We start from the raw sequence: 17,807 nt of genomic DNA, 5'->3' as shown, positions 1-17,807 counted from the left end.
GTGAGTTTACATATAAAAATTATAACTTAAAAAAGAACTTAAGTAGTGTTTATACATATTTAAAAAAATATTATGAATTTTTCTCTACACAAGGTTTTGTAAAGAAAAGTCCATAATCATTTTTTTAATCATCTTCTAGCATTGCCTTAAATAAGTATAACTTTTTAAAAATGATTTTATTATAAAAACAAAAGCGGTTTTTGACATTCAGGTAAATGTTGAAAATAATTTTATTTTTATTGAAAATAGCTGTAGAAGTATATCAAAAAGAAGCAAAAGCCAACCAAAAACTGTAACTTCTGAAAACTAATTTAGGTAGTGCTTGGGAGAGTTTCTTAGAAGCACTTCTCAGCTTTTCCGTTAATAAAAATTTGAAATTTTGTGAAATTTTGTTAATAAAAAGCTGAGAAGTGCTTCTAAGAAACTATCTCAAACATTACCTTAAACGGACGTTTTCTTAAAAAAAAACCTTTGTAATTACCAAACCAAACACTAGTTTTTTAAGATTTTTTTTTTTGGTTCGCTGATTTATCCAACCAAGCACACTCTTAGAGCAACGTTTAACTATTATCCGTGTTTTCAATTTTAGAATTTGAGCATACATAATTCCAATATCACTACAAGTGGGTCAATACACTTACAATAAAGTTTTAAACATGAGTCATTTGCAGTAATTTCTCATACGCTTTATACATTTGATTTGATAGTCACCTCCTTTAATAATTGACATGTTTTTTCTTAAAAAATCAAATGCATAAAATATAAGAAAATAAATGCAAATAACCCGATTAAACACCTTATTAAAAGTGCGCAATTAGTGTGGAGTCTGTGGACCTGGAGCAAGGGATGGAAAGGCGTTTCTTGAAAGGTAAAAGATTCTCCACATTAATTATAATAAAGTGTAATCAAATTTAAATAAAGATAAGTTTCAAAAAGCAAAAAAATTAAACAAAGAAAATACGTCAGATAACTTTGCCATTTTGATGTTCCATTGCATATGCCGAGACACCCCGACGAACAAGGAGGCATTTTTTTGATTGGTTTTTTAAGAATTATAAATACATAATCTTTTTTTAGTATCATCTCTTTGAAACCATGACATTGTTTGCTGTAATATATATGATGCAATTACAAATTGAAAGATCAAGATAACATATAATCGTTTTTTTAGGTTTCTCGATCGTAAATCTTGAATCAAATATGAAATGAATTTTATGATCTATATCAAATGATGACAAACAAACGATTACATAGTTTTCGGGTGCAGAGCTTCTTTCTTTCTTTCTTCCTTTATTATTATTATTATTATTATTATTATTATTTTTAATGACGTGAGTATCTGTAGCTGCTATCTTTCGGTTCGTACTGAGTAAATTTTCGCACTAATGCAATAGTCTATAAACTACTTTAGTCAGGTAAACTGCAGTGGGCAAATCCTGTGTGACATGTTAGTCCGAAAAAATGTTGGTAGAAAGAATCGAAATTTAATCAATCACTTATCTACTCCATCACCTTGGATACCCCTAGTGTTCTCATCACTGTTGCATTGGTATGTCTTATAAATTTAGTGTTTTCTTTAATTTATTTTTACACATACCCATCTTTCTCGTTTTTTATATTATTTCAAATGTTTACATGGATTTATAATTAATGTTTAGATAAGATAAGACAAGACATGAGTTTTTTTCCCCTCAATTAAAACAAAGTATGATTAATTGCCGTATATGTTGAGATGAAAATATTATCACTCATTTCTTATTTTTATTGACTCATTACATTACATAATACATTGTATTGTTCAATAAAATAGTGTCATAAAATAAAGATGGTGGGCTGAGCTCTGCGTGCAGAAGACGAGTTTTAGTAAACTGAGTACAAAACTTATATAGAAAACTTTTTTAAAAAAATTGAGATGGAGTATTGACCAACTAAATCGGTGTGATATGAATCTACTGGCAAGCGTACCAGGTCAAGTAATAGTAAAGTGGACTGAGAGTCCAAGTATCGATCCCACATGGACTGCAGTCAATTCTCAAAAATTAATTATTTAGTTTAATCTAGACAAAATAATAAAAAACAATTTGATTTAAATAAAATAAGAATATAAAATAAAAACTGCTTAAGAAATAAGAATAAAAAAAACTGAAGATAAAAATAATTAAAACAAAGACAACCAAGACACACATAGGTACTGAACAAATCATGTAACATGTAGTCGATTCAGGACTCAGGTTTAATCTTAAATCACGGGAATTCTCCTATCTTGTTCAAAGCTCTATTTCTAAAACAATCAAAACTACTCAAATATTGACGGATTAATCTTTCGTAATTCTAATCAAATTTGAATGCATTAAATATTTGTGAAAATTCAGTTTACACTCAAACCGCACACTGAAACGGAATTCTATTTCTAGTCAGTTTTACCATGTGTTGATTATCAAAGTGATCAAAATCAATACCTCCTCTGTCGACTTGGAATCGATTAACATGCAAGCAAACAGTTGATCAGACTATTCACAAGACAAATATAAATCTGACAATCAATAAAATAAAATCAACTCTGAAAAATCCCAAACAAACATCAAAGTTTTCTACATGAATTTGTTCGGCCCAATCACGCCGTCTTGGTTGAAAATAAACTACTCAATAATTGAAAACAATAATTAAACAAAAATTAAGAAAAAGGAACAAAAAAAAAGAAAAGAAATCTTCTATCCCAAGCCTACAGCAGCCGCCTTCTCCCTTGTGCAATCTCTCTGCCTTCTGAAACGTCGGAACCCCCAAAAATATGATATATCTTCTATTTATATGGTTCGGAACCCATACCAATTAATTTCCTTTCAAAACAAGGACTTTTCGGAACAAATCTGACGCCGGAACACGCGCGCGCGCGGAATAGGTCTCGCGCGCGCATAACAAAAAAACAGAGTCCGAACCAGCAACTCGCGCGCGCAAAACAAAATTTCTACTACAAGCGACGATTTTGAAAAATTCATATCTTGAGAACTAGCCGTCGGATCAAGCTGAAATTTGGACAGCAGCTTCAAAACATCTTGAAATTTATTCTGAATGGTGTAGATCGGATTTAGATCTTTCTAAAAGTAAATATGATTTTTTGATCAAGGCTGCTCCGTAATTCACTCTTCAAAAATTAATTTTCCTACAAAATTAACCTGGAGAGTAAAATACACACACATGAACTAAAACACATAAAAATAATATGAATGCACATAAAATAGACATAAAAATATTACAAAATAATGCATACAAAATGCAGTTATCAACTATATAACTCAAAACTGATCTAAGGTGGTGTTTGAGAAAACTACTAAGAAGCATTTATCAGTTTTTTTTTAACAAAATTTTCATTTCAGTTTTTTCTTAACAAAATTTTTAAATAAAAATTTTGTTAAAAAAATACTAAGAAATGCTTATTAAAAGCTTTACAAAACACTAACTAAGTTAGATCCGTCTTACATGAAATTTAGACTCTAATATATGTTTCCTTTCTAACAGAAATTCGCCTCTAATTTAAAATAAAATAAAGAATTTTAATCCCATAAATATTTTATTTAATTTTAAATAAATAATTATATATAAATAGGGGAAAAAATAATTGAGGTTGCTATAAATTTCCACATGCTCTCAGTCTTATATATGTATACGCGTTTAATAATTTGATTGATACAGCCTCATACATAATTAAAAGTTAGAATAAGAGTTCAAATAGAAAATTCTCATTCAACTAAAAATATAATCTAAAAAACCTTTTCTCTTGTGCGATGCAGGTCTTTCTCATTGAAATATACAACGAAGAAGAAAAATCCATGACGACATTTTCCAATTTGACGAGTTCTTCACTTCTCCTATGAAAATAAATAATGTCTTTTTTAATTAACAAAAGGGGAAATATTCTTGTAAGTATATGTCTTTTATGCGAGACGAATCGATCAAATCCATATAAAGTGAACAATAATAATTTCAATTTAAAAATTAATACCTTTTATGAATCAATTTGAAAAAAAAATTCATAGCAAAAAATTAATTCCTAAAACGATCTTACAAAAGTTTTTGTATTAGTGTAAAACCATTGACACATTTCTCAGTATCGGACATGCGAAAAATGTTACAACGTCTACCATTCAAACCGTGTTGTAAGGGATTTCCAAAATGACTTGCATATACATATATGTATATATATATCTTTTTGAATTAATAATTTGTCACAGCTTTTTTTTTTTTTTTTCAGAAGAATTTGTCACGGTTTCAAAATATTGTATACGGAATGCAACCAGGGACTAATATTATTTTGTTATTCTTGAGATTTATTATAATTCTGTCCTAAATGAGTTTTTTAAATAATTAATTGTAATCCTGATATCACTAATATATACTTCATGATCTAATATGGAGAAGGATTCATGTTATATAATCTCAAAATTCTACATAAATCTTTTCAAAAAAAATAAAAAATAAAATAAAATTAAAATTAAAATCTATTTTAATGATACGGATCAATTTGATCCAAATATACCACTAAATTAACACGTTTGATATAAAAAAATTTCTTCTTATGGATAAAATTGAAAATATTTCTTATGAAATTGACTCATTAAATAATCTCACAATAATTTTCATTTCAATATTATATACAAGTATAAATTTTTTTCGAGAATACATAAAAATGATTTCATAGTAACATAAAGGAGAAACATAAAAATTCTTATAAACGTTCTCATATATCAATTTTACGAGATAATCTAATATTTAACTTGATTAATAAAAAAAATTTCTATTATATAAATATATATATATGTATATATATATATATATGTATATATATATATATGAGATGGTCTCGTGGAAAACTCAAGATCTACGCTCAAGTCACTACTCCAACATATTGAGGAGGAGGGAGGAGAAAGGAGGGGGTATTGGTTTCAAATTTTTAATGATTTTTATAGAGTTTAAAAGTCTAGAGGTATTCAATCTAGATTTTTATATATTTCATAAAAGTTTAGTGGTATTCAAGATAAACATTTGTAGAGTTTAAAAAGTAATTTGATATTCAAACTTAACTTTTAAAAACTTTACAAAAGTCTAAAGATATTCAAAATGTCAATAAACTTTAAAAATCTCCATAAAATTCTATTAAGTACAATATTTAAAACCTAAAGTACAACAATAAAATATCAATAATTGTATTTGATTCAACCTAAAAATTTGAATGGACATTTTCAAACTCACACACTCTTTTCATTTCTATTAAAATAGTTTTTATATCAACATTAACATCATACATACTAGTTATATTAAAAATAATAGATATACAAATATATTTTTCTAAAATAAAATAAATTTTTTTATCATTCATAATTTTTTTTAATTTATTAATTACAAAATCTTACGAGATTTAAAATCATATTTATTAATTTTTTTAATAAAAAAATTATTATATTTTATTAATTGTAAATTGAAAATAACAATAATTATTTTTAATGAGTAATTCATCAGTTATTATATAATTAATTTTGTTCAGCGGGTAGAAAGAGAAAAAGTTAAAACCGTGGAGCACGTGGAGGCATTTCTGTAATTCTCATAATCTCCGAGCCCATTCTTATAAAAACAAAACAAAACAAAACAAATTTCTCCGGAAGCCACACTCTGTTAACTCTCTCCAAAATATTTGAATCCATTTTTACCAGGCCAGAAATCGCATAGAGGAATGGGCTCCCCGGGCACGCCAACTCGGGTCGGGTCGGCCCGCTCCTCGCTCGTCGACTCCATACGCGGCTTCACGCTGTCCGGCGTGCGTATCGCCAAGGAGGAGCTCAGGAAGAAGACCACTTACCCCGAGTACATCAGGCTCGCCGTGAGAACCGCGATCCAGGCCAAGGACGCCGAAGCCGCCGCTGTTTCTCGGCTTTACGAGTCTGCTCACGCAGAAGGAGTCGATCCCGCTCCCCCGCCGGAGTATCCGATGGTTGTGTTTATCAATTCCAAGAGCGGCGGGCGGCACGGGCCCGAACTGAAGGCCCGACTTCAGGAACTCATGGCCGAAGAACAGGTATATAAAGCATAAAAACTCACGACTCCATAATCTAATCTGAGTGAGAAACAGACGAATTTACGCTGTGGAAATTGGTTGAATCGAGTAACAACTGTCGCGTACGAGTGACTTGTAGATGCTGACGTTCATTTATGTGTTTGTTTTTTCTCACTCCGTGCGTTTCTTTTTAAAAGATAAATTTGACAACTCATCTCGTGTGTATATATTTTTTTAAAATAAATACTTTAATTTAACATACAAAGACTTGTTCTTTCCTTTTTCCTTAAGGGATTTCTGATTAATGAGAAGATTGCTGATATGAATATTCAGTATTCTGCTTTTTAAATTTTTTGAGAATTTACAGTGGGTTTTGACTGCTGAAAACTTGGATCCGAGTTACTTTAATTTCGTTTGTGTGGAATGTGTAATCTTTAGATGTGGCCTGTATACATTATTTCTTCCCTAACTCTGAAAATTTATTATTGTTTTTATTTTCCTCGTGTTTTTCTCTTTTATATAAAGTTTTTTGTTTTGGTGAGATATATGGGTAATTGAGGGCACGCGCGTTAGTTATGCATCTTTTGTTGGAAGTGCATATATAATGAGGTCTTTGTCAAAATCCGTTCGCACTTTCTTCGTGCCCTTGTGATAAAAAGCGAGCATTATTCTTTGCTTGCTTAATTCGTGGCTTAATTAAGCAAACAAATTCTCACTCCAGTTTGGTGTTTATTTATCTATTGTTTTGGAAAGATTTTTTTTTTCTGGTGGGAGAGAATTTTGGATTTTCATTTATTTCGTATCTTTAATTTATTCAATTTTTTAAATAAAAAATTGACATACTATTATAAAATAAAGGTAATGATGTATAAATAGATCTAAAAAAAATTCAAACAGTAGAATGATATTTATAAAATTGTTAGGGCTAAAGTGAGAATTATCAAAATGAATTGGGTTACACAAGTTGTTTTGAAAAAAACACTTAAAAAAGTTAAAATTTTGGCTTTTGGTTTATGCTTCTACTTCTACTTAAAAATAAAAGCACTTTTCAACTTTTATCCATATATTAAAACCGTTTATACTTTTTTTTTATTTAAATAAAAGCATTTTAAAAAGCAGGATTTATTTAAGTTTTTTTATGCTATAACTTCTGTATCCAAACTCACTATTATTATTATTATTATTATTATTATTATTATTATTATCTTATAATATTTGAGAGGTATATAATAACCGTATTTGGTATGACAAGAGGACACCATGTTTTTTTTCTCATTTTACCCTCACTTTAACTTTTTTCTCAAGTTTTACCTACATCTCCCTATTTCATTCTCTCTCCCACCTTCTCATGTCTCCATAACAAACTTTTTCCCACAAAGTAGAAAAGAATTCAATCGTCCAATTCTGAAAGCCAAAATATCAAGTAAGGATAGGAAGTTTCTTCACCAATGCAAGTGTGTGTTGCTATCTCAGTCAAATTTTTCAGTCAAATTTTTATGCTTCATTATAGTGAATTTCTTTGATTTCTTATCATCTATCTAATTTTTTTCTACAGTTGATACTATCACATTTTATTAGTTACACACGCATAGCGTGTGCCACCGTAGCTAGTTATTATTATATTTGAGTAGGTCTCTCGTGTGATTGAAACGGGTTGACCCGATCCATAACTACAATGAAAAATAATAGTTTTGATATAAAAGTTATATTTTTTATGCGTCAGGTCTAGTTGGAGATCCATATCACAAAATTTATCCGTGGACGGCCTTATAAAAGTTTTTGTGATTAAATTTATAGTATATTTGCAAAGTGCAAAAAGATGAACTAGAAGTAATACTTCCTCCATCCCATGTGTAAAGGCTTATTTGTGTTTCATACAAATTAAGAAAATTATTGAAAAATAAAAATTTCACAAATAAAATTTTCATATTACCTCGGCCTTGTTTAATTAGTGTTTTGAAAGATAAAAAAATTTGTTGATTTAATCTGAACTAAAAGTAATACTCCCTCCCTCCAATTATTTTGTTCGATGGTTTGCGTATTCGTAAACTTAATAATCTATTAATTAACATTAATATAATATAGTCAAAAAGTAAATATGTATTTTTCCAATCTTTCGAGTCTATATTTTCAAGCAATAGTTCAAATACTTCGCAACCATAGTCTAATATTTCGAGCCAAGTTCGAACTCAAACCCAGGTAAAGGAGGAGGGTTGCATTAGGTTGTCAGTCAAAGGCATTAGAACTATTAATATTTTCTGTGTAAAAGACACAAAATGGGTGGGAGAGAAGGCAAAGACATTAGAAACCTCAAGTTTTAAGTGATGGTACACAGGAAAAAGTAAAACAAGAAATGGAGTGGCTCTCCAATCATGGAATAAAAGAAAAAGATTTCCACTTGCAACTTTTGAAGGAATCATATATGCCCTCGGTTGATTTTTGATAGCTTGGTTGCATGTAAGAGATTTTAAGCATCACACTGGTGCATTAGAGTTGTATCCTCTTTAGCATTGAGGAAGTGACATTAGAGTTTAGGTTGCAACAAGGAACATTAGAGTTGTATCCTTTTTAGCATTGAGGAATCCTGTTTAGCATTAAGCCTAATGCTTATTAAAATACCAGGAAACTGTGATGAAGAGGTTACAACAAGGAACATTCGTATGTGGCTTTTATCAATTTTTTCCTGTTATATATTTACCAGGTTTTTGACTTATCAAACGTAAAGCCTCATGAATTTGTTGAGTATGGATTGTGTTGCCTGGAGAAGTTTGCTAGTCTTGGCGATAGCTGTGCGAAACAGATCCGTGAAAAACTTAGAATAGTGGTATGTATCCGCAGCTGATTATGTATTTTTAGTTTTTTTGCTACCTACTGTGCAAAATAACTTTTGTAGTAGTACTTGTAGACAATTTACGCAGAGATCTTGAATGTATCTAGTTTATGACAGGTTGCGGGGGGTGATGGTACTGTTGGATGGGTTCTTTGTTGTCTTGGGGAGCTTAACAAACAGGGTCGACTGCCGATACCAGCAACTGCAGTTATTCCACTTGGAACAGGGAATGACTTGTCAAGGAGTTTTCATTGGGTGTGCATTTAATAATATGTGGCAATTTCATCGCCCCCATTGTCTAGCATCTTAGATTGGTAGTTCTTTTATTTTTTGTAGGGTGGATCATTTCCTTTCAATTGGAAATCATCCATTAAAAGAACTCTTGACAAGGTGGCCAATGGTCCTCTTGCCCATCTGGATAGGTTAGTTTTATAGTTTGTTGTGTTTGAATATCTTTTTGGATTTTTTTAGTGTACTATGTTTGATTAACTTATGTACACATTTTCTCAACAAATCCGTGGCTGACTTTCTGGGTCAAGGTATTGTACAACTGATAGAAACAATGAGGGAAATAGGTGGCTAGAAGATTACTGATTGGCCAATGGTCCTCTTTTGGTCCATTTTTTGATGGCATAATTTCTTTAGGAAACAAAATTTTATTAATAAAATAAATATAAATGTACATTTGAAGAAGGTATCCTTTTATTCCATCTGTAAATGCTTTTGGTAGACGGCTCAACCAAAATATTTAGTTCCAATAAAAATAAGTTACGCCATTATGTATTCATGCTCATATACGTTGGCAACAAATTAATTATGAACTAGATGGAGTTTTTTTAGGTCTTTATCAAGTTGTGCACAAAGTGCAACCCAAGATTGGATTTTTCTGACAATTTGAGACACACCTTATGTTCCTTCAAAGATGTGATTGTTCCTTTCCCTCCAAAGCTCCTACGAGATTATCATTATTGCAAACTTTCATAATTTTCTGGCATTATCTCTTCCAAACATGTAGTTGGATTCACACAAGTTTGCTACATTTTTTATCCACGTCCATTGGGACCTAGATCCTTTCAGTATTTTGTACAATAAAGATGTTGAGAAACTGCACAATGGAAAGATATGATCTATATATTCATCATATTTGTTGAGTAGAACACTCTCCATTATAGAACATCATGTATATTCAGTTTATTAAGTGACAGATTCCAACAAAAAACTTGAACCTTATTTGGAATAGAGATTTTCCCTTCAAGGGTATAGAGTGTATGAGATAACTAGGTTGGATTGTTTGTCCGAGAACAAAAAGAAATTCGCAGGAAAGACAACTATGCTCTCTAACCCCCAAATTCTGCTATCCTAAACTCTGCACAAAAATGACTTTAGCTTCTCCCCTTTTCTTAATGTGAACACCCTCCAGAAATGAACATTTAATGATACAGAAACATTATCATTGAGTAAAACTAATGTAGCGATAGGCAGAATATATCTAGCCAATTCATTCAATTACATGTACATCAACCTCTTTATCAGTCAAATAACCATAGTATTGACTGCAGATTGATTGCGTGAAGCCTTCACTCTCATTCTTCCTAATTCCATACCTTAAAGAGGATGACAACTTTATTAGAACAAAATTTTAATTCAAAGGACAAGATTGTAGGATTGACGATTGTGGGATTGACTTGATTGGTTGATTTTTAGCAAAGGTGGTTGATGAATTCACTTGCTGAAGGTGTAAAAAAATGCGAGACGTTGTAATTTGTAATGTAAGGACATGTGATTATTTAATTTGATGGGAAAATGGTTAAACTATGTTGAGTTTGTCAAGGTCTTGTCATAATTGTTAATCTGTGAATCTTTGGTATGTTTGAAGATTACATTTACTATCTTGGAAATGACTTATACATCTCCAATTCTCTCCAAGTGTCTCTTTTGGTAAATTTAGTTGCATCGCATTGTGGCCACAAACTATTAGTTGTCTTTGTTTTTTTCAGAACCCTTTGTTTTTATGTAGAAAGTTGCATGTAGAGTTAGTTATCGGAATATTTCATTTGTTTCTCCATTTAAAGATGCATTACCTTTGGAGATTGACAAATGCACCTTTAATGTGCAGTTGGCATGTTCTAATATCAATGCCATCTGGGGAAGATTTGAAAACCCCTCATTCTCTCAAAGCCACCGAAGAAACATCTCTTGATCTGGTTTGTAGCCCAAGTTAATTTAACTGTCTTTGTTTTGTTCCGGTGGATTATTTTTAGTTAAAATTGATACAAAAGGTAAATGGCTTTGTACCTGACCTACTCATGTTTAGTAGCTATTTAATCTTATAAAATGCTAGTTCTAATAACAGAACACAAAGGTTACTCTCTCATAGCAAATTAGTTATGGCAAGGGGATGCATTTGGATTGTCTTCTTTAGGAGGTCATATTAAGCTTATTCAATTCAACTCATGGACTCTGATGTTTTGGAATGATATTCTTGAAGATGTGGGACCATACTATAAAAATATATGTTCGTTCATAAATAAGTTTAGTTTAAAAGATATTTTCAGGGGAAGAGTAACTTTGGAATCACAATAACGAGGATTTCATTTTTCGTTTTTTTTGGTTATGCGGACTTTTAAGATCATCTTAGCCTCTTTAAGAGCTTATGATGTTTGCAATTGATTTTAATTTAACTTGTTATAGTTTACAAACTAATGACAACAACCAATCAAGAACAGGAACATCGATTAATTAGATCTTTGGACTACAGTAAAAGCTTGCCAATTGCCTTCTTGCTTTGAAAAAAATTACTCTGTAATATCTGTAGAGAACGGGTAAATAAGTGACCTTCTGTGACACACTCTTCGAATACATCTATCACACAAAGATAGCCTACAACTAGAATTTCATCAAATTCAAATATTCCAATTAAATAATGCTTTTTGATGGATTATTTTGTCCTGAATTCCATCTTTATTGGTGAGGCATGCATGCGTCATTGTTTTTTGTAAAAATGGTGGCCGGTATCTTAAATAGAAGTTCGTTGCACTTCCTTACCTTCAATTTTTGCTTTTCAGCTAATGTTTCTTGTGTTGAACTTACACCTTAGTTCAACAAATGGTTTGATATTTTGTTAAAATCACAAGAAATGATATTTCAAACAGAAGGTTTGTGGGAAACAAAAACGAATGAATTATTTTATTTGCCCTTACTGATGTGGCTTGCCCGCCCCATGTCTTGATAAGGCAATGACACTATAAATTTACATTCATTATGTAGTTACTGAAGGTACTATCTTTGTTTTTATTCAATGTCATTTGCAGGAACTGAAAGTTGAAGGGGAGTTACCAGAAAAGGTTTCCTGTTATCAGGGAGTCTTTTATAATTATTTCAGCTTAGGTCCGCCTTTGGTTTTGTTAGTTTCTTCTCCTTTGAGTTGTGCTCACATAGTTTTAGTTGAAGTAATATCTATGTTTTGTGAGTACAGGCATGGATGCACAGGTTGCTTATGGTTTCCACCATTTACGGAATGAAAAACCTTCCCTTGCTCGGGGTCCTATTTCGAACAAGGTGCAAATTGTTCTTTTGTAGTTCTATTTTTCTCTGATTTTTTTCGTACTTAGTGAGCTGGGAATTTGTTGTTTTAAAGGTGGGTTATGTGACATTTGGATTGGACAACAAGATTTCGAAGATTTAGATGGGATTATGCTATTTCCTTCAATTTTCTTTTACATATTGGTTCTTAATCCTGATGCTACTTTATTTTCATTGTATTTCATCTGCGTTGTGACTAAAATTTGGCTGCGTATTGTATTTATTTCCTCGAAATACACACAACAATTATGGACATTCTTTTATGTGTCTACAATCTACATGCATAGTTTTCATTATCGAGGGACAAGGGGCAGTAATACATGGCTAAATTTTATTTATTGCAGTTAATATATTCTGGATACAGTTGCAAACAAGGGTGGTTTTTCACGCCATGCAGCAGTAATCCAGGTTTAAGGTACTTGTTTTTGCTTGTTCCAGAATTTGAATTCAGTTTTTTTAAAAATCATAGCGTTCAATACTAACTACGTTTTAAGTGTATTTACCATTATTTGCTTAAATCGAGCATTCAAGTAAATATAAATCTGTTCAAAATTGTAAAATTGTTTTCCTAACTGTAGAATTTTTTAGAATGCTAATAGAATTTTTTTTTGGTATCATATGGTGCATGTATTCCTTTGTTGATATATTAATGTGAACCTTAGTTAGCAAGTTTCTTCAATTTAATGCCAAGTAAACTGTGGATTTACTTACTAGTGAATGATTCCAGTAGTGTACACTCGTATTCTAGAATTCTGAATTACTCTAATTATAGTATGTCTTGAATAAAATTAGTTATCGTTTTGAAGTTGCTACTTGATTTACATCACTGCTTCTTTGCTCCTCTTTATTCTTTCCAAAGTAAGTGTGGCATTAAGATGTATAAAGCCCTTTCTCTGCACACATGCTTGAGCATATTTGATACTCTTTTTTTAACATATCTTCATGTCATATGTATTTTACTTGTATAGTAACGAATGATTAGGCATTGTGATGTTGATTGCTGCAAACATGTGATATTCCTTCGTCCATGCAGATTAATTTCTCTTAAACCTTGCAATACAATTTCGTGCTAATGTTGTGCAGGTCTTTGAAGAACATCTTAAGGATATATGCTAAGAAGGTTAATTGTTCCAAATGGGAGCAAATTCCTGTCCCATCAAGGTTAACTCGATTTGCCTTATTAGAGTGCATCTGAATGCATCGCTTGTTTACAACAACTGTATTTTGAACGATTGTGATCTTCTTCCAGCTTCACTGGCTAATTCTTTTCATATAATTTATTTCTGTACTTGATTTTTTGTCCATTTTGAATTAACTCTCAATGACCTCTTATCGATCTTCCAGTGTGAGGTCTATAGTTGTCCTCAATCTTCCTAGCTATGGAAGTGGAAGAAATCCATGGGGCCGTTTAAAGCCAGATTATTTAGAAAAGGTAAAGAGTTTGTTCACACCATACAACCTCTGCAGTTGACATAGTGGGATGTGCACGAAATATTCATTCGTGTTTGTTTTCCTCAAGCCGCAGCAATATATGTTGCTTCACTCATGATTCCCCATAGACAGGGCAAAAAGATATAATTCATTTTTTTGGCTTTATGTATGTTGCTTCACTTTCATGTTTCCCCATAAAAGGACAAATTATAGTTTACCTTTTGGTTTCATATGCATTATTTATCTTAATAGTGTTATATTTTTGGCTTGATGGCGAACCTATACCGATCAATCTCTTAAAATAGCTGCTTCATATTGATTATTAATGACTGTTCTCTTATTTGTTTTTTCTTTTTCTAGAGAGGATTTGTGGAGGCTCATGCAGATGATGGTTTACTAGAGATTTTTGCTTTCAAACATGGGTGGCATGCTTCAATGGTCATGGCTGAATTGATCTCAGCAAAACACATAGCCCAGGTACTGTAAGAACTTGGTTTAAAGTGTATAATTATCAATTTTTTTTTTGGAGAAGAATTATCAAATTTATTTTTATGTGCGATGGCATGCTGACAGATGCTTACCAAAGGGTAATATTAAATGGCATTATTTGGTAAAAACTATGGTAATTATGCATGAAAAATAAATCTTGTTCCTTTGAAGCACATGGTGAATATTTTCGAATTGCTCCATTGTTTTTCTGCATTAGTTTTTCTGCGACACCTCAGCTGTTGTCAAATAACAAATTATGGTTTTATACACTGCTAATTGGTCATACACCGCAATTTCCAGGTCTCAGATATTCGGTTTGAACTTAGAGGTGGGGAATGGACAAAGGCGTATATGCAGATGGATGGTGAACCTTGGAAACAGCCCATGAACAAAGAGTTCTCAACTTTCGTGGAAATTAAACGTGTACCGTACAAGTCTGTTATGGTCAAGAAAGACTAGATTCTACTTCCTTCTGTTTGCAAAGTTTCATCCACCTTTTGAAGGCTTATTGTTGTACAGCTCCAATATTTAGTCTCATATCCTATTTATTGCTTAGGGGAATTTATTTAGTCTGTTGTAGACCCGAATTCGCCATGTAAAGTCTCCCAAAGGTGGTTTTAGACATCTTGAGGTTGTCTGTATCTCAATCCTGTATTGTTCAACAAGTTCTTACTCAAAACACATGAAGCTGTGCATAATATAATATGTTGTATGAGCAATTCTTTGATCTCCAAGTAATAAAGAATAAAATCGTAGGTCGGGTGATCCCTTGAAAAATCGTTCTTATCTCTGGGAAGTTTTATGCCACCCCAAAGGGCACAACCCTGGGTGGCGTGGTGGGGCCCACTAATTTTAACTAATCACGAATTGCCACGCCAGCCCAAGGCAGTGCCCTTGGGGTGGCATAGAATTTTCCCTTGTCTCTATTACCGGACAGAGAACATAGTAATTTTGTATATATTCTTTTTGAAATTATACATTCGCACTTCTATGAATGAATTCAGAGGTCTGATGCAATTGAATCTAAGCGAACATGTTACTCATATTTCGTGTTTTAGTTTCAGTGTTGATCGAGTAAACAACAATTTTGATTTAGAGCTTGATTTATTTTATGTATTTATTCGCGCTAATGAAGTAAATGTTGAATTCCTAGCTCGAGTTTTTGAGTATCTTTTAGGCTGCACTTGGGGACATGAATTTAAAATACATGGATTTTGATTATTGTTCGATTGTTTAAAATGAAATAATAGATCAAATCTTAATTTCAATTCTTGTTTATTTACACATTAGTAATACAAATTAGGATTCCGTTTGTGCAAATATATATAAATGTTTTTATAGAGCTGTTTTTTATAAAATTTTTATAAATATTTTAAAAGTTGTTTTTATTGTATAATGTTATAACCTAAGAGAGGTGAATTAGGTTCTTTTACCTTTTTAGCGATTTTAAAGTGAATTTGTAAATTTGTAAGTGGAAGATTTGTTGGACAATAAAAGAACATCAAAAAGTAAAGCAAATAAAATGATAAAAATAAATAAAACAGTAAAAGAGAAGAGGTTTGTTAATGAAAGTTCAACGATGAAACCTCTATGTCTTTCTTTCTCGGTTAAGATCGATTATGCGAGGTATCACTAAAATTTTTTTTGGCCTTGATAGCTCCAAGCTAGTCCTTACAACTGCAAGTTCGCCGCGTCTACTTGGCCATGAAGGCTCCAAGGATAGCTACAAATAATCACCATATTGTCAAAGATACAACGATCACGATCACCACACTGATTGCTTATACAAGAATGTATTGAAAGACACAAGAGAAGAATGCTTTGAAAGCAGATGGTGTGTCTTCAAATGACTCCTGAATGACCTATTTATAGCGGTGAAAAATGAGCAAGTTTGGACCTTCCGAACCCAGTTCAGATATTCCGATCTGGTGCAACCAATGCCAAAATATTATGCTTAAGATCGGACCTTCCAATCCCATCCTCGGTGCTTCCGATCTTCACTCTCCGCTTAGATTCAAACTTTCAAAATGGTTCTGCTGGCATCGAGTTCAGATGCTCCGATCACACTTCGGAGCTTCAGATCATCTTCAGAATATATTGTTCCGCAAATCTTTCAACTGATGAATCTTGACAGATCGGACGGACTGATCCAAACTTCGGAGCTTCCGAACACAATCACTTTGTTGCTTCCGAACTCCTTCGGCAGGGCTTCATTTAGCATACGTTCGGACCATCTGATCTCCAATCGAACCTTCCAAACTGGTGTTCTTCGCTGCATCAAAAGTACTTCAGTAGAATATCAATATGGTGATGTTCGGATCTTCCGAACCTAGGTTCAGAGGTTTCGAACGCAACTGGAAAATCATTAAATCGGTATTTTCTCATTTTAAATGATTAGTAACAATAAACCAAGTTTTGTAATCATCAATTTTTTTTTGAGATATTTTAATGCATTTAAAATATTAATCTCACTACTCAAGATTTATACGCGTTTAAGGCGTAACATATAGATACATGTTTGGATAACTATTTTATAAATACTTTTGTAAAGTTGAAAAGATGTTTTGGACAACTATTTTTTAAAAAAATGATAAGTAGTTTAAAATAATTAAGAAGTTTTTGAACACTTATTCTATAACATTTTTTCAATTTTTGTTTAACTCGCGTTGTTTTATTCCCAAAAAAAAAAAAATCAATTGTTATGTAAAAAATATAATTAGTGAACATTTTTTTAAAAATATTTTCAAAAACGTTTTGCAAAAATTTTATTTACATGCATAATTTTATATATAGAATACTGGAATGATTTTTAAAATAGTTTTTCAAATGGAGCTTAAAATGTATTTCAAATGAAACCATTATTAGATGAACTTGAAATCCATCCTAATTAACATGAAATATTATCTATATAAACACATAAGTGATGTATTTGAAGTTGAGTTAGTTTATTGTGAGAGAGTCTTACGGATTTATATTCAAGAGACGGATCAATCCGATCAATATTTAGAGTCAAAATTAATAATTTTAACATAAAAGTGATACTTTTTTTATGAGTTGGGTCAAGTCTGACTCCGCCTCACAAAATTGATCCGTCAGACTATCTTGAGGAGTTTTTGTATTTGAAGCCTATGATTTTATGTTTCTAAACAAAAAAATATATATTTGAAATTTAAAATCTATGGATTTAAAATTCTTGGATCCAAACATAGACCTCAAGTTTAAACAATTTTATGAAGTAAAAATGAAGAATGTATTGAAGTATAAGAGTAGTTGAATATGGTTGTCTAAACTCCGAATTCGTTGAACTCGAGCGTAAATGAAATATTGCATAACCTTCTGATGTGGTCATGGATGACTCGCAAGTTGATCAAGTTGTCAAGAAGACTAGGGATCTGTTGGAGCTACCACAAGGACCAATAACGAGGGGTC

General features: G+C 31.7%; 1 protein-coding gene across 1 annotated transcript; it reads left to right on the top strand.

Moving 5' to 3' along the window:
- Positions 1–5,594: 5,594 nt before the first annotated feature.
- On the top strand, positions 5,595–15,061 carry LOC140886363 (diacylglycerol kinase 4-like). The gene is made up of 12 exons (XM_073292906.1): positions 5,595–6,067; positions 8,748–8,870; positions 8,994–9,131; positions 9,213–9,298; positions 10,993–11,080; positions 12,188–12,263; positions 12,352–12,434; positions 12,803–12,873; positions 13,542–13,619; positions 13,803–13,890; positions 14,250–14,366; positions 14,679–15,061. The coding sequence occupies exons 1-12, from the start codon at positions 5,726–5,728 to the stop codon at positions 14,835–14,837; spliced, it is 1,449 nt and encodes a 482-aa protein (XP_073149007.1). The 5' UTR covers positions 5,595–5,725; the 3' UTR covers positions 14,838–15,061.
- Positions 15,062–17,807: the final 2,746 nt, after the last annotated feature.

This window comes from Henckelia pumila, chromosome 3 (assembly GCF_033568475.1).
Source record: "Henckelia pumila isolate YLH828 chromosome 3, ASM3356847v2, whole genome shotgun sequence".
Classification (NCBI taxonomy): domain Eukaryota; kingdom Viridiplantae; phylum Streptophyta; class Magnoliopsida; order Lamiales; family Gesneriaceae; genus Henckelia; species Henckelia pumila.
Note: the sequence above shows the minus strand (reverse complement) of the source record. Positions and strands in the feature narration are given on the sequence as shown.